We start from the raw sequence: 18,228 nt of genomic DNA, 5'->3' as shown, positions 1-18,228 counted from the left end.
ATGTGAAGTGGCTGGATCTCTGTCTGAACAGGGTGGATGGATCTCTGTCTGAACAGGGTGGATGGATCTCTGTCTGAACAGGGTGGATGGATCTCTGTCTGAACAGGGTGGATGGATCTCTGTCTGAACAGGGTGGATGGATCTCTGTCTGAACAGGGTGGATGGATCTCTGTCTGAACAGGGTGGATGGATCTCTGTCTGAACAGGGTGGATGGATCTCTGTCTGAACAGGGTGGATGGATCTCTGTCTGAACAGGGTGGATGGATCTCTGTCTGAACAGGGTGGATGGATCTCTGTCTGAACAGGGTGGATGGAGATGATGGGGAGGGAGATACCACAGAGCTGGAGTACAGCCTTAACAAGAGCACCGCTTTCCTGGCTCCCCTGCCTCCTCCCCTGCCTCCTCCTGCCTCCTCCTGCCTCCTCCCCTGCCTCCTCCCCTGCCTCCTCCCCTGCCTCCTCCCCTGCCTCCTCCTGCCTCTTCCCCTGCCTCTTACCCCTGCCTCTTCCCTCTGCCTCTTCCCCTGCCTGATCCAAACGTGTGTTCTCTCTGCCAGCCTGGAGCTGAGCCAGTAATGAACGATGCAACAAGCTTTTCTATAGATTCCAGCCCTCTGATACTGCAACACTCTCTAACCACACGACTCGGAGCTGTCACGCCAAAAACTGTCCTGACAGCGCGCGACTGACCTGGCCTATCAGCTCTCATGGTCAGGTAGCCAATGACAACAAACCCACAGTTTGAGACTGGGCGCTACAACAATAACGATATGTATTGTGATAAGACACTTCATTGGCAGCAATGAGGAAAAGAAAACTGTTCGATAGAATGTTCGATAGTTTCATTGAGGTTAAGATGAGGTTAAGCAACATCGTAAGAAGATTTATAGACGCCAATTTCTCCACAATGCTTGACGAAAGTTAGTTTGATAAATTCCAAAACAACCACAGCAGTAAGCAGTATTGATGCCTGAAGTCTTTGATTTTCATCGCTGGCCAAAACAATGTAATCTGATATTGTGTCGACTAAGGGCATTCATTAAACAAAATGAGAAACACATTTAGTTTTTACTTTTTCTTTCCTTGGCACCAAGCGCCCTCACACCTCCCCCAGTCATTTCCCATCCTCTCCCTCTGCCGCCACTTCTATCCATCTGTCTCTTCATTTCAGCAAACTCTGCTAAGCACATTGTCATCTCTAATGAAAATGACACGCACTGAGAAAAAGTGATATTATGTCAGAATGTCATCCTATGATTCCTTCTAGACTCAATAACTCTGGCCATGTGCCTCATTTACAATCTAATTGGAAACTCTTAGCCTCTGTAACTTCAGACAGACTCCAGCGTAATGTTTCCAATAACAATTTTGGCTCTGGAACTCCGACTAATGGTTTTACTGAGTAACTGACTAGGCTTCTTACTTCTTGAGTGAGTTTCCATCCTGCCGCTGGAAAAAATGGGACTCCCTCCAATTTCTAAAAGACGACAAACACACAGATTGGTAGCTTGATCTCAGCACCCACTGAAAAAGCTCTGCATCTCTTCATGCTTTCTTGAAGCTTGTCTGCAAAAGCCACTTCCTTGATGCTCTTTCTTGAGACTCAATAGGAACCAGAGGTCAGCAGTTATTCTGTTGTTTTAGTTTTTAATTTTGATACAGATGAAATGATTCTGGGTGAATCTAATTTAGTTTGTTCGTTTTTTTTCCAGAAGGAGGAGGGAGTTTGTGTGTTAGGGCAAAGCAGAACCACCAGGATACACAAGGACGCCTCTCCTGGACCCTGCCCGGGAGGAGAACATGTGACTCGATGGAACGAATTACGCCAGGAATGGAATTTCCCTGCTTTGTTTACGAGGCAGATTAGAACTCTGTAAGATCTGTCAGTGGGCTGGGCTGACACGCCTAGCCCGCTAGCAGTATCTGCTTATTGCCACATAACATGGCAGTAGGGCACATGTAGATTCATGCTGATGAACGTGCCGGTTGTGAAGGGGTGTAAGACTGTGGTAAACAGAAAGTGGTGTTCCTGTTCCCTTGTATTCCATCAAGTCTCCGGCCCCAGGCTCAGCCGTCAGCTTGACTTCATCAGCACTAATAGGCCAATTGGAATCCTATTTGTATCTTGGTGTGCAGCCTATTACCTTATGGAAATTGTATTCATGAAATTGCATTAAGTGCCAAGGTTTTTCCCAATCCCGTCTCTGCAGCAGTCAAGGTTCGACTAGCTTCAGCGTGCTGTGCCGTGAGATTGGTCGTGTTACCAGGCCCTGGTTCTAGGTGATTGTCCGTGTTTAGTTTTTCTAGTGGAACCGTACGTCAGTACAGTAGTACATAAACAACCCCATGCACACACACACACACCTCTCCAACACCACCCCCCCTCCTTGGGTCACGGGGACAGGAGTCTCTCCTCCTTGACAGCAGGTGTGTGTGTGTGTGTGTGCATGTGTGTGTCTAAGTACGTGTGTGTGTGAGCATGTGGAGGGGAGGTATTCCACACACCCATTTCAAAAATTGACCCTTCAAGGACTTTGTGTAGAAATGAAATTACATTTGTAGCCCCATTACTAGAAGCCTGGGGATTTGGGGTACTGTGAAGCTGTCTCACAGTAGTGAACGCTGCACAGAACTTTAATAGAATTATTATGGAAATTAGCATAAAGGTCGCTTTCCATTGTTGCACAGGGCCAAGGACTCTCGTCAGGGACTCTTGGTGGGAGTTAAAACCTTCTGCATGTCACAACATCACAGATGCCATTGCTTTTCACACACCTTCCAAACCACAAAGGCTTTCAGGTGCTCCCCTTCATCTGTCGGACATCACACAGGATACCTGCGCCTTTCATTAAAGCTACGTTATGCTCTTCTGTTTCACAACACTTTTTTTTTTTTTTACCCCATAGATTTCACATGGAGAGGTGGATGTGTGTTGCCAAGGGGGAGTTCTCTTAGCGGTTAGTAACGAGCGATTTACTACAGAAATGTTCCTGTTTTAGCACCTGAATAAACACTCTCGTGTTAAACCTGTTGTTGGTTCAAGTGAAGAGGCTTGTTTGTGACCTCACTGTAGCATGAGTGAACGTGGGGATGGAAGATGAAGGAAGCTGTCCACAAATGTAAAAGACAGAGAGGTCGACCTGAGATAATGACCAAGCGGAGTGGGTTTGTTTCTCCCACTCTGTCGTGTAGACACGGACACGTTCCTTTCCTCGGGAGCACTCAAACACTGACAGAACTCTGCACTTCTGATTGTTGATGTTCTGCAGCTTGACTCGAGCACCGCAGCATCTGAGTTAGTGTTGGATGAGTCAGGAGAGAGAAGGTCTGTGTTGGCAGGCCTGTGGAGGAGGTTCTGACTGGCACAGCGGTACAGCCATGCACTGACCTCACATCGCAGCTATGCACTGACCTCACATCGCAGCCTCTGGGAAAACTATATTGCCGTCGATACTTCAACATCTAGCAATATCTCTGAAATGAACTCTTAAGTATCAGAAACAGGTTCAGCCAGAAATGATCTCTCCAACTGGGGCTGGTTCAATGCAGTGCGTGTCTGGCAAAAGCCGTTCGGCCGACGGAGTGTGTTTTTGCAAAGTGTCAAAATATTAGACGGCGAGCAGAATGAAGAAGCCTGAGTGTAAACCAGCGTCATCTGATCCCACTTACTGCTGGGAAGTGAAATCAGTTAGTGCTAATGAGGGAAGATGGTGGAATTAGAAGACAGTGAGTCCTAATCCTAACCGTCACACCTAACCCCTTACCCTAACACCTAACCCTAACCCTTACCCTAATCCAGATTATCTGCATGAATGATCATATTTGTATAATCTTTAGATGCATCTGCTAAATGCATAAAAACAAAGGTGTTGTGTTTGGTCGCTGGTGACTGTCCTGGGAAGCCCTCCTTCACCTAACCCTGGTTTCCTGGGGGAGGTTGGGAGGGTTAGGGTTAGGATGAAGGTTAGGGTTTGGGCAGTCGTACTCAATTAGAAACCCAAAAGGTCCACTCACCAAATTTCCATTCAGTCCAGGGTCTGGAACAGTGATGGTTTATTTTTCTGGCCCTCAGAGTTCTGGGGGTGATTATTTTCAAAGTGTCCATGCTTTGTGTCATAGTGACGTTTCCTGGTACCACTTTTGACAAGGGCAACCGTTTCATTGCAGATTAAACACATCGGTGTTGTGCTCCCCACCGGCAGTACAAATGCATACTTCTCAGTCCACTCGATCAGAAATTTGCGATTTTCTGAATCAACCTTTTTGCTTTTTGTCAGGTTTAGAGCACGCCATGATTTTCACGAAGGAAGAAACAGGAACCGTAAGCAAATTGATTAGCCTGCTTTGTTGCGAATGACACACACAACCTGCGTGACCCACAGAGGTTGCAGCCGACGTTGAGTGAGTGAGTTTTCATGGTGATTACAGTTATTACAGCTCCTGATTGGGCCTTTGGATTGGGCACGGAAGATTGAAACCACATCTAGTAGGAACAAAATAGGCTATAGAGCAAAATCACCCACCAATGAAAACTCGCTTGAATCGCATGACGAAGTAAGAATGTTGATTTTGGTCCAAATTGTAATGCGTCCGGGTTTGGATCTGGACCGGAGTCCGCCAGAGTACGCCCGGGTTAGGGTAAGGATGAAGTTAATTGTAAGAAAAAGACTAGATGCAGGTGAATAAATAAGTGATGCAGAATTGCTGTCCCCCCAAACAGCTATTTTTCCTGGAAGACACTCTTCTAATTGGTTTAAAAGATCATATTGTTCATGACCTTAACAGGCATATTGCTATTTCATGCTTGAATTGTGCAATTGTCCGTTAAAATTCCTCTGCTCAAATTTGTTTCAATTCTGGGTGTTTCGATATTTCCTCCGGTTCAAATTGATTGTCTCTCGTGTTGACAGATGCAATTTGATATCCACAAATGGATTTGAAACCCTCTTCTCAGACACACAGGAGAGCAGATGACAAGTTATTGGAAGGCATTTTCTTGCTGTTCTCCCCGCTTGCATCAGCCTTTTTTAAGGTCTATATTACCCAAGCAATTATATTTATGTATTCGTTTAGCGGACGCTAATCTTATCTATTGCAATTCTCATCTCGTTTTGTGGGCAATTTGTACATCCTCCAACGGGTAATTTAGGATGGATTAAACATCCAGTGTTCCACACAAACACACACACAGACAAAGAAACACACGGACACACATAAACCACACACACACACAGCCAAAGAAACACACACACACACACAGACACACACACACACAAACAAAGAAACACACACACACACCTTCATTACTTTATTCCTCCATCTCCTCATCCTTCCCCTCGTTTGATTAGCTCATCATTTGTTTTCTTAACTAACATTTGCCTCCTTGCCTCGACACACGTGATAATGATTGCATCAGGTCCGACCCATGCTGGGTTAGGGTGAGATGCTGGATTCTCCTCCTTCAGCTCTCCAGCATCCTGGGTGCTGTTCCCAGCACCCAGACTACCCTACCAGTACGGTACTACATACTATAGTAGTACGGTATACACTGCATACATACACTATGGTAGTATGGTAAATACTATATCCATACATCCTGTATAGCAGTATAGTTGATACTATATCCATACATCCTGTACAGCAGTATAGTTGATACTATATCCATACATCCTGTATAGCATAGTATGATAATATATAGTATGATGGATACTATAAAGCAGCGGTCTCAAGGGCTGTTCCTTGACAGCTACCTGCCTGTAGGTTTTTGCTCCAACTACACTTATTTGACTTGATTTGACACCCGATCCACCATCCATTGGTAGCATCAGGTGTGACAGATTAGAGTTGGATGGGGGGGGGGGGAACGTAAAGGAGATACCATTTCCAACTTGTCAGGGCGAAATAGTTTGTGAAAGACCCTGAGAAACACAAATATCCGACAAGGCAAAATCTCTGACAATTTTGGAATCCCTGCCAGACGCATTTTTTAGGTCTCGAAAAGAGGACGTCTGGTCACCCTACCTACGCACATTTTGGAAACAGTTGGAATTTGTGACACAGATGACCGTACTGTAGTCAGACTGCAGAAAGTAAATGTGGGAAGAATGATTACTCGTAATATTTATAGATTTTGTTTTCCTCACACGTTTTTTTCACTCGATTTCTTCATTATCATGAAGAATAAATCCAGCAGTGTTATTTGCGCTTGTACTGAGTGATAACTGTTCCATAAACACCTTGTACAATCCAACTCAAATTTTAAATCAAAATTCAGCGCTGTCTCACCATCAGATTGTCCATTACGGGAGTGTAGGAGGGGCAGATGCCCGACTGCATGGAATACAGGATAACATCACATATCCTACCTTTAGATAACTGCAGAACACAGTGTATAACTAAATATATTTCCTTAATACTGTGCATATATTACATGTCAAAAAATAGAAATACAGTCGTTAAGCTCCTGCGTCATCGCTACACCACGTCCTCGTTATCAGTCCAGACTTTAATAGACTATGGTTCATAACAAAACGCTTTTGTTCTCAAATTGTATCTCGACTCGCGGTATCACTGGCACAGTTGACGCCACTCGCACAGTTTTTTTATTTGTGATCCACCGGCCACCAAATAATGTGGTTTTCGGGCCTCCACCAATAGGCTAACAGTTTCTGAGAAGTTGTCATGCGCCATGATTCACCGTAAAGAACAATTGCATGCCAGGGTCATTAATATACTGGATTAGCATTCATGAGGTGCTTTGCATTGACCATTTATGGTTAAAAATGGGCGTGTTCAGGGAGGGGTAACATGCTGATTCACGTACGCACACTTGTGGGTAATCTGTGATTTATAAAGGGAACATGCTTACAGATGTGCATACGCACAGTGAACACGTTATGAATAAATTACAACAAAAACAATTGTTGCATTTAACGTAATATACCCACAATTCCACCCAATCTGCACCAGTCCCCGCTCTACTGCAGTCAGACGGCAGCTGCTATCCAAACAAACAAACAAAACATGGAACCTGAAGACTTTCTGGATGGGAAGTTCCTGTTCCAAAAAAACAAAGATGGAACATTCAATAAAACCAAAGTGATATGCACACTCTGCGGGAAAACGTTATCGTTTCACTGAAGCAATACCAGCCTAAAGTACCACCTCAACACAATACCAGCCTAAAGTACCACCTCAACACAATACCAGGGGGAATTTAAGTGGAATGGACCAAACCCCCCTCACTGAACAGCATGGGGCCCTCAAACCCCCCTCACTGAACAGCATGGGGCCCTCAAACCCCCCTCACTGAACAGCATGGGGCCCTCAAACCCCCCTCTCTGAACAGCATGGGGCCCTCAAACCCCCCTCACTGAACAGCATAGGGCCCTCAATAAGTCTGCCTAAGTTGACTAGCACAGTTGCCAATGGATTGCAAAAAGCTATAGCTTAATATTGTTGAGGACAAGGGGTTCACCGAAGTTTTGCGTTGGGCAACTTGAGCATCAAAGCACCGCAAAGACAACAGAATATACACAAATACCGAGAAAATCGGTAATATGTGATTGATCATGATTAATCCACAGAAACCTGTGATTAATTTGATTCACATTTATAATCATTTCACAGCCCTAATAAAGACACATACTATATAGTAGTATGGTAGATACTATATACACCAGTCCTTAGCTAACTGGCTTCTGTCTGGCTTGTACTCTACAGAAGGTCCAGCTAATCCCAGCATCACAGCCCTGCCTCGGGGAAGGAGAACAAGATGGATGGGCGATGATTACCCTGGCATGCGTACGGCTCAATTAAGGCAAGTAGTGTAATTGTGTGATCCAATCACAACAGAACACAGCTGGGTCATTAGGTTGCTGTCCGACCCTCAGGTCATACACATAGTGAGAGAAGAGGGAGAGATTAGAGGGCTGTACAGAGAGATGGGGAGTGTCTGGGCTTGTTTCACAGACCCTTGTCGAGCAGGTGACACTCATACATATAGCCAACATATCTATTTTGTGGGGGTTTCATATCTCTGAGTCTTTCCTTTGTGACCTCCTTCATACAGACAGGGCCTCCGTTAGTGGAGTTTCTCTGCTGATGGGAGACAGCCCAGTGTTTAGCAGGCACCCTCATTAGGGCCCTCATTGACAGTGCTTTTCATTAACTTGATTAATGGCATCTCTTAGGAAATGCAACGCGGTAATCAACATCTCTGTATTGAAGAGAGGTGTCTGCAGTCAAAGGCGATTCTCAGCAGGTCATTTGCCCATTACCCTGCACTTAACTTCCCTGGGCTGCCCTGCTCTGCTCTGCTCTGGCTAAGCGGGGCGGGGGCTAGGTAGGGCTGGTCTGGAAAAGGAGGGGGAAGTGGGGAGAGGGTGAGAGGGGTTGGAAGGGAGGACAGGAGAGGAGAGGAAGGAGGAGGGGAAGGGAGGAAAGGAAAGGGGGAGGATAGGGAGGAGGAGGGGGTTACAGGAGGTGGTGGAGGGGGGAGAGGTGGAGGGGGGAGGAGGGTGGTGGAGAGATGTAACACCCAGTTTCACACTCTGACCAGGGGCATGCAGCAACAGCAGCCCAGACCATCAGCTCCACCTGGCTCCCACTTCCAACACTCTCTCCTCCTCCTCAACATTCCTGCACTAGGCCCCTCTCTCCTCCTCCTCCTCTACTCTCCTGCACTAGGCCCCTCTCTCCTCCTCCTCTTCTACACTCCTGCACTAGGCCCCTTTCTCCTCCTCCTCCTCTACACTCCTGCACTAAGACTCTCTCCTCCTCCTCCTCTACACTCCTGCACTAGGCCCCTCTCTCCTCCTCCTCTACACTCCTGCACTAGGCCTTCAGTCCCTGCTGTCCTTCCTCCACACATCATTTCTACACAGCAGACTTCAAAGTGTTTAACATTTCACACCAGAACTGTTTATTTTGCTCGTTGAGTGCTTATACAGACCCGCTCTCTAGAGATGGACCTACAGTATTTAAACCCTCCGTGTGGTGGTTTGCTGCGTGTCACTGCACACCGCTCAGTTACCGTGATGATCTGATCATCTGTAGGACAGACAGGCTGACACAGAGATGCACAGAGACAGCAGGATATGACCCGGCCACTGTCCAGAAGGTACAATGGGAACATTGACATATCAAATCAACAGAAAACACCAAATGCTTACCGAGGGTGTTTTGGCCGGCACATCAGCCACATCTCAGGCACAAGGCGCAGTGCCACAGTAACAATACCTTACCTGCTGTGCAACAATAACCACATCTCAGCTATACAAGAGCAACTCAACAATAACAATGTCCTATCTACAGGGCAGTGGGAGGGGGTTGAAGCGATGTAACATTTCTTTGTTTTGTTTTCTTTAACAGAAAGTTGTGTTAAAAACACACACGACACCAGCTATTGCTTTTGTGAAGTTGTCTTGTGGATCACTGGCTCGGTTTCTCAACCCGATTCTGTGGAACAGGGTGAAACCAGAGTGAACTCATTCTGACGCTCACTTGACAGAGATAGATGGCTGAGGGGGTTTTAACTCCAAACCCAATCAATCACACTGCTCGATAGTGCTCACACAAACCTATGATATTTTAAAGCATTTTCTTTGGACTGGAAACTAAACAACGTACATTGCTGCCCTTTTGAAACAACTGTTTGTCTTTGTGTAGTGTGGTTTTGTGGAGGAAAGTCTTTACACTGGACAGACGCAATGTGAGCACAGGGATCCTCATATAGCTGTATGCATTATGCATGACCTGCGCACATGCTACTGCATGGCCCACTTTTCTTTGATTGAGGTTTAATGAAGAGGTTCCTTTGAATGAATACATTTACATGGAAGAACACTTTTGACATTCATCTTGGCCAGTATTCTAGTTGTTCCCACTGCTGGTAATACACTGTGCAAGGTCACTTGGAGCTGAAAAGAGCTGTGATTGGTCAGGTGTCTCTATGTCATCAGGGGCCATCTTGGTTCTAGTTAGGCTCAGGGTGGTGATGTACGTTGTGTGTGTGTAATGTACAGTGTGTGTGTGTGATGTACTGTGTGTGTGTGTGTGAGACGTTGCCTCACCGTCCTCCCGGGACTTCTGGATGAAGGCGTCCACGCCGCTCTCGCCGTAGTTGCCCTCGGACGCCACGGTGGAGACGTAGTTCCAGCGCATGGCCTTGACGATGTCCACCATGGCCTGGGCCTGGTACGTGTCCGGAGGGACCACGCGGGAGAAGAAGTCGTAGCGAGTGTTGTCACTCAGCTCTGGAGCTGTGGAGGCATAGCTCACCTGAGGGATCTGGGGAGGAGGGGAGGGGGGAGGAGGAGAGGGAGAGGGGGGAGGAGAGGCGGAGGGGGGAGGACGGGAGGGAGAGGGGGGAGGAGGGGAGGGGGAGAGGGGGAGAGGGGGAGAGGGGGAGAGGGGGAGGAGGAGAGGGGAAGAGAGGGAGAGGAGGAGGAGAAAGGTGAGCCTAGATACAATAATCAAACAACATTAGAAGAGAAGGTGAATGTTGGGGGATGTGGTAGTGAGAAGAGAGGAGAAACCAACAGGAGAGTAAATGCGTTCTGACAGAGAGGAGTCATGTGGACTGCCTGCCCTTCCCCACTGGAACCAGAGCAAGTCTCCCTGCTGCCTCCCACTGCCCTCCTCTACAGCCCACTGTGGGGGGGGCCTGGCTGGGGGACAGGGAATGGTAGGGGGCCTGGCTGGGGGGAGGCAGGGATAGATATAAAGGGGAGGTTGAGGGGGGTCCTAGATGGAGGGTCCAGATAAGGGGGGCAAGGGGGATGGGGGCTCCTCCTGGGTGGGGGGGAGCAGGGATAGCTGGAGGGGGTGGAAGAGGGGGGTGCCCAGTGACTGGGAGCGATTACTAGTGTGTGAAAGCACCCAGCAGCCTGGACCACTGCAGCAACACGTGGACACAGCGAGGAGCTGGCTCACCAAGAAACAACTGTCTGATTGGTCACGCAGCAGGTGAACTGTGTTCATACAACCACATTCCTTCTCCTCGTTCTGAATCAGCTTATAGGGAAACAATAACTTCTATAAAAAAGAATGAACTAAACAATAACAAACTATTACATTACCTGCTAATTATTAGCAAGTCATTTTGACCTTCATTGTTTCATAACTTGAACAGTGACCCATGCAGAGACGTTGGTGAGTAGGTGATTTATTTTCTCTACATTCACCATTTGGACGTTGCTTTGGATAAAGGTTGTCTGCCAAATGAATCAAATATGAAATGCAAATACACGTGCATGCAACCACACAAGTTGATCAAGTTTGTTGATATTCCCACATTAGCCAGTAGCAGACTTGGCCGTTGTTTTTGGTTAAGGGCTATTAACCAAAACAGACAATAAAAAAATTGTTCAACAACAAATGTGCATTCTGTTGCACACAGCAAAAGACAAAATGAAACAGACTTGTTTTTGGCACAGAATATTTAGTTTGTTCGCTCTGTGTCCTACCATGGCGCTAGCCTGGGGTACAGCAGCACTGGGTCCTACCATGGCGCTAGCCTGGGGTACAGCAGCACTGTGGCCTCGGTGGCCCCGGGTTTGAGACGGATCCAGACAGACAGATCTGAGGAGCAGGTCCCTTAAGTGCCTCAGACTTCAGAGTGCATCGTTTCCCCTGATGCATCACTGCGATGGAAACATTATCATATGGAGCAAATATACAATAATGGACCAGAGCAGCTGTCAGTGTCCTACAAGACTGCATTCACATCTTAGGCAAATCCACTCTGGACACTTAAGATGCAGAAACGCGGGGAAAAAAGGATCATTCTTATTGCTCATTCAGTGTTTAGTTTGTGTGGGTCCATCACGGACATTACAGAGTTGTCTTTCCCAGCTCACCTCCCACTTTACTGCACCCCCTCCACTCCCACTTCACAACATCCCTCCCCCCCCACTCCATTTACCTTTACCTCTAGTCTTTTAGCAGACGCTCTTATCCAAAGCGACTTACAGTAAGTGCAGGGACGTTCCCTCGAGGCAAGTAGGGTGAAGTGCCTTACCCAAGGACACAACGTAATTTGGCACCGCCGGGAATCAAACTGGCGACCTTACTAGCCCGATTCCCTAACCGCTCAGCCATCTGACTCCACTCCCACTTTACTGCACCCCACCCCAGACTATTTTCAGAATGATGTATTTACAGTGCAGTTGTTCGTGGGTGTCGCGTGTATGTTTAGCTGAATTCCCTAAACACCAGAGGCTGTGTTGTGATCCAAGCACCGTTCAAGCGATCCCTTTTTAAAGATCCCTAATGCTTTAATCAGTAGAATTAACCTGCATTAGCAGGGCGTCTATGAGAGCTGGTGTTGCGAACAGATGAGGGCCGCTAATCAGCATCTGCACCAGTTTCTCCGCGTCGAGAGGAGCCAGCTTAGGTGGCTTGGGCATCTGATCAGGATGCCTCCTGAACGCCTCCCTGGTGAGGTGTTCTGGGCACGTCCCACTGGGAAGAGGCCCCGGGGAAGACCCAGGACACGCTGGAGGGACTATGTCTCACGGCTGGCCTGGGAACGCCTCGGGGTCCCCCAGGAAGAGCTGGTGGAAGTGGCCGGGGAGAGGGAAGTCTGGGCCTACAGATCAAAAGGTTGCCGGTTTGAATACCTTTATTGTATTTTTTTTGTGACAGTACTGTATCGTTCTACGCAGTTATGTACTCTAAGCATACTCATTATTAATATTATTATTATTGCAGTAGAGTTTTGTTCCATACAGTTATACATGAGTTGGTTACAGCTCAGTGGTGGAGCACAAGATGTCGCAGGTTCAAATACCCCTGGATGTTGCATTGGACAAAAGCATCTGTTGAATGACCATGTTTTATTAAGCTGGTATACAGTAGGTAGTGCACTAGGCAGAGCTGGTATACAGTAGGTAGTGCACTAGGCAGAGCTGGTATACAGTAGGTAGTGCACTAAGCAGAGCTGGTATACAGTAGGTAGTGCACTAGGCAGAGCTGTTATACAGTAGGTAGTGCACTAGGCAGAGCTGGTATACAGTAGGTAGTGCACTAAGCAGAGCTGGTATACAGTAGGTAGTGCACTAAGCAGAGCTGGTATACAGTAGGTAGTGCACTAAGCAGAGCTGGTATACAGTAGGTAGTGCACTAAGCAGAGCTGGTATACAGTAGGTAGTGCAGTAGGCAGAGCTGGTATACAGTAGGTAGTGCACTAGGCAGAGCTGGTATACAGTAGGTAGTGCACTAGGCAGAGCTGGTATACAGTAGGTAGTGCACTAGGCAGAGCTGGTATACAGTAGGTAGTGCACTAGGCAGAGCTGGTATACAGTAGGTAGTGCACTAAGCAGAGCTGGTATACAGTAGGTAGTGTGGAGCACAGTTAGTTCCATCCACACTAGGCCTCCTGGGGTCCTAGCAGAAGAGAGAAGCCTGTTAGGTGATTAGATGTGCTGGGTAAGGACTCACCACACACACACTCACCACACACACACACACACACACCACCAACTCACACACAACACTTAGACTTACACACAGACACACCATGTGTGCACACCACACAGACTAACAAACCACACTGACACACACAGATCAACGCACACCACACACTCTGGGATCCAGGCCAGGGATTCTCACAGTTCAAACTTTTAGTCAGGTCCCCCTTTGAAGATGAAGAAAATGTCAGCCCTCACACCCCCCCCAGGCACACACACACACACTACTGCTACCCCTGAAAATTATTCTATCCTTTTTCTATAACGATGTACAGTTTTCCTCTCCTTGAATCCCAACATACTCCTCCCCCAACACTCCCCCCAACACCCCTCCCCCAACACTCCTCGCCTCCCCAAACACTCCTACCCCCTAACACCCCTCCCCCAACACTCCTCCCCTCCCACTCCTCTGCCTCTACAGGCTGGGTGGTGCTGCCTCTACAGGCTGGGTGGAGCAGCCTCTACAGGCTGGGTGGTGCTGCCTCTACAGGCAGGGTGGTGCTGCCTCTACAGGCTGGGTGGTGCTGCCTCTACAGGCTGGGTGGAGCAGCCTCTACAGGCTGGGTGGTGCTGCCTCTACAGGCTGGGTGGTGCTGCCTCTACAGGCTGGGTGGTGCTGCCTCTACAAGCTGGGTGGAGCTGCCTCTACAGGCTGGGTGGTGCTGCCTCTAGGTGGAGCTGCCTCTACAAGCTGGATGGTGCTGCCTCTACAAGCTGGGTGGAGCTGCCTCTACAGGCTGGGTGGTGCTGCCTCTACAGGCTGGATGGTGCTGCCTCTACAAGCTGGGTGGAGCTGCCTCTGCAGGCTGGATGGTGCTGCCTCTACAGGCTGGATGGTGCTGCCTGTGGTTGAGTGAGGGGAGCAGGACGTGCTGTTCTACATAACGTGTGAAGACAAACATATGCAGTCCGACGCAAATAGAAATTGTGAGCCAAGCTGTTTAATCACTGTGACTGTGGAGCCTAAATGTAAAAAAAAAAAGCAGATTTGTGTAGGATGACTCACTTTTGTCATATCAAGAGCAAATGTGTAATTACAATCCCCTTTTATTATTATTAATTTGAAATCTTTTTTTGATCAGTATCATTCTGTCTGTGTTGTTTGTGGCATCTTGGACTTGTGTTAGGATGCTCTTTTCATCTCTTGAATCCTGTTTTTTCTATTTTTATTCTGAACGATTGAAGCTTTGTTTCCACTTAGAATTGCTGTAGTTCAATTGACTGTTTCAGAATTGTTGTAGCTCAACTTCCTGTTTTAACAGTTTGTAGTTGTGGAACAAAAGTCATAAAGAACCATTACTTGAGGGCAGTTTGAGGTAAAATGATATAACAACTGTTATAGTCAACACAAAAGATGGTTTGATTAGCAGAGATGGGAAGTCATGAATAAATAATTTTGTTACTGTACTTAAGTTCTGGTATCAGTACCTCACTATTTATTTTTTATGACAACTTTTTACTTTCACTCCTTATTTTTTTTACCCAAATATCTGTACTTTCTACTTCTTACATTTTAAAGCCAGGCTTGTTACTTTAGTTTTAATCTGTATTTGGTGGCATGATCAATATTATTTCTTGTCATTGCGGGCCTTTTTTCATCTCCATTTGAATCAACCGTGGAGCAAGGAAAAAGGCAACAAGAAGAATATTTTCCCCAAAAAGTTACAAATAAAAAGGTTTGCATCATTGATGAGTACTTGATGAGGTCTATTATACTCTACTGTACTCTGCTTCACTCTACTGTACTCTACTGTACTCTGCTCTGCTTTACTCTACTGTACTCTACTGTACTCTGCTTCACTCTAATGTACTCTAATGTACTCTGCTCTGCTTTACTCTACTGTACTCTACTGTACTCTGCTCTGTTTTACTCTACTTTACTGTACTCTGCTCTGCCTTACTCTACTGTACTCTACTGTACTCTGCTCTGCCTTACTCTACTGTACTCTACTGTACTCTGCTCTGTTTTACTCTACTTTACTTTACTGTACTCTGCTCTGCTTTACTTTACTGTACTCTGCTCTGCCTTACTCTACTGTACTGTACTCTGCTCTGCTCTGCCTTACTCTGTTTTAGGCTTCTTTGTTCTCCTTCCTTCTCTCTCCTCTCCTTTTACTGCGTGTGAAAAAAAAGTTTTGAAAGGTTAGAAAACATTTTTTTGAAAAAAGCTTTGACAAGTTTGAAAAAATATTTTCGAAAAAACGTTTTGAAATATTGAAAAAAAGAAATGGAGGGGATTAAGGTTTGGAAAAAAGTTTTAAAAGTTCGATCATTTATTTGAGGAAAAAAAAACGTTTGGAAAAAACTTTCAAAAGGTTGATAAAATAATTTCAAAAGAATGTTTTGAAAACAATGCGTGTGAAAAGAACGTTACAAAAGTAAAAAAAAAAAAAAACTATTTTAAAAAGTTTTTAAAGGTTGAAGAAATATTTTCGAAAAAAAAATAAAATCGTTTGTTGTGTGACTTGAATAGAAACATTTCTGATCCCCCACGGTCATATTTGAGGGAGATGTTTGAAATTAGTCAGCGTCAAAAGGATTCCTGGCGAATGCAGTGCATTTTTGTATTAATATGATGTGAGGTCCAGTTACACTAAAACAGGTCATGTCTACTACTCACTTAAATATATGTCAGAGCCCACACTTCTTTACTTTAATTTGAGTGAAAAAGTGTAGTTGGTGCTTAAACTTTGACCAGTCTTTTTAAACATGAGTATCTGTACTTCTACTTGAGAGCAGGATGTCTGTTGATGGATTCCTTCCTGTGTGTTGTTTCTGTAGCTCTCTCTGTCGGTTAGAGGTCCCCATGGATACAATTGCGCGTATTCAGTCGTTGTAAATATGAATTTGCGCTTGTTCAATATCAGCTTCAATAAACATTGAAGCCTCAATACCTTGTGTGAATGTGTTGTCACGCAAATCTTTATTTTCGCGGATTACTGATTGACTCCTGTCTGGGGAGGACAGACGCTGGTATATTTATATCAGACCCACATGTGTGATCTGTCTCTCAAAGTGACATCTCCTTCTCCAAATGTCTGATTTACAATTCAGATGTTGCCCTATGCCATCAAGACATTTAACCAACGCATCAGAAACACGCCCCCAGATTAAACTATATAGAAACAGAGAGCAGGCTCTGACCGTGTGGACGCGGAAAACTTCAATTACATGTTCTCTCTCTCTCTCTTTCTACCTCGTCATTATAAATGATTGGTGCCATATTTCCCATGAGGTCTGAATGGTCTCCTGTTTGCAGGCTAGTGTGAGTGCTCCTGGTCTGATGCTTGTTGAGACAGGGAATCAATGGTTCAAATCAAGGTGAATGCAGTATGTTTCAGTCTGCAAATTATGATGATAGGATGCATACATTTGCCTACATAATCCTCTATTATATAGCTTCTGAATAAGTTGCATGACAGAAAAAAGCGAAAGATAGATCCAAAATGGGGTCAGGCCAGACAGTTGTGTGTGTCAGTGCTTCTGCATCTGCAGTATTTCGCATGCTAAAGGACTAAGGAGCCCCAAGGATAATATCTAGAACACTCTCATCCTTTCCAAAACATTCAGCTGTACAGATAGGAGAGGATGGAGCCTGGAGAGAGACGACCCACCTACCTACTCTCCTCTCTACGGACGTCACGATCAAAGACATCCACAGCGGTAAAATCCCCGGAAGAAAAGGAAACATCTAATGATGTTAGACCAAGAGTAAGGGAGTAAGTCTGAGGTCAAATCAAGTTCTAACTTGAATGCTAAATCAATCCTTCTGATCCTGCACTCTTCATTGAGGACATTCACACACCTTACACCTTATAAGAGTTCTCTCAAAACTGATTACATCAAACTGTTAAAGTAATCCAATCTCTTGGGTAACTAAGAAAAAAAACTATTACAGTAATTGATTCAATTACTGTAATAGATCGTATGAATTTTGATTTACTTACAGAAATTGCTTAGAATACTTAAATCATTTGATGTAATCAGTTTCCAAGAAAAGGTTTGACTTAAAGGTTTGAATTTATTGGGTTTCCATTGAAGAACACAAAACGTTCAGTCTGGTAGAACTCACCAAGTCAGGGAGCCAATCAAAGCTCCCCAAGTCAGGGAGCCAATCAAAGCTCCCCAAGTCAGGGAGCCAATCAAAACTCATGTTTTTCTGCTCTGGCAGATGTGCCTGGTCTCCCTCCAGCATTGAGAAGTGTCAGGCCAATCACAACCGTTCAACTGACATGGGGCGCTTTTAATACGATGACTGTACATAGGAACAGGCATGTTCGTAAACAGCCAAGATTAAGTTTTGTTGCTCTGATTGGTTGTAGCTATTCAGTTCTAACCAATTGTGTCCAGAGATCTGTCTTTTTGGTCTCATAACTCCCCTTAGATATCGAAAATAAACTGAGAAGTTCCAGACTAATATGCAGCTGCAAAATGGCTTGGCGATGCCAGGATAACACCCAACTTATTCTGTAGTTACAGTCGATTTCACACTATCTTTAATGAACAATTCTCAATCACAGCTATGCTCTAACAGATTAAGAATATTATACTGGGGGTTATTAAACATATACGATGCTAGGCAGCCAACCTGTAGTATTTCACCCCTCCTCACTCGTACGAGCCACTGTTTACACTGAGAGCAGATGAAAATGTGACATTGTTTCTGTCAAGCTAAGTGCAGCAGCACGTAAGTGGTCCTGAAGAGAGGCAGGCGTGCGCTGCATGATGAGGAGTCTACCCTGCCCGTGGATGTCC

The 18,228-nt window shown here is 45.8% G+C and overlaps 1 protein-coding gene across 1 annotated transcript in view; it reads right to left on the bottom strand.

Moving 5' to 3' along the window:
• LOC146272242 (metabotropic glutamate receptor 4-like) overlaps positions 1-18,228 on the bottom strand; it is a 121,506-nt gene that overhangs the window by 43,897 nt on the left and 59,381 nt on the right. Inside the window, 1 exon segment of the mRNA XM_084704878.1 lies at positions 10,075-10,291. Coding sequence (XP_084561004.1) covers positions 10,075-10,291 — 217 coding nt within the window.

Source organism: Hypomesus nipponensis, chromosome 9 (genome assembly GCF_054491055.1).
Source record: "Hypomesus nipponensis isolate SF chromosome 9, ASM5449105v1, whole genome shotgun sequence".
Taxonomy (NCBI): Eukaryota; Metazoa; Chordata; class Actinopteri; order Osmeriformes; family Osmeridae; genus Hypomesus; species Hypomesus nipponensis.
The sequence above is the reverse complement of the archived record's forward strand: the minus strand, read 5'-3'. Positions and strand labels throughout refer to the sequence as shown.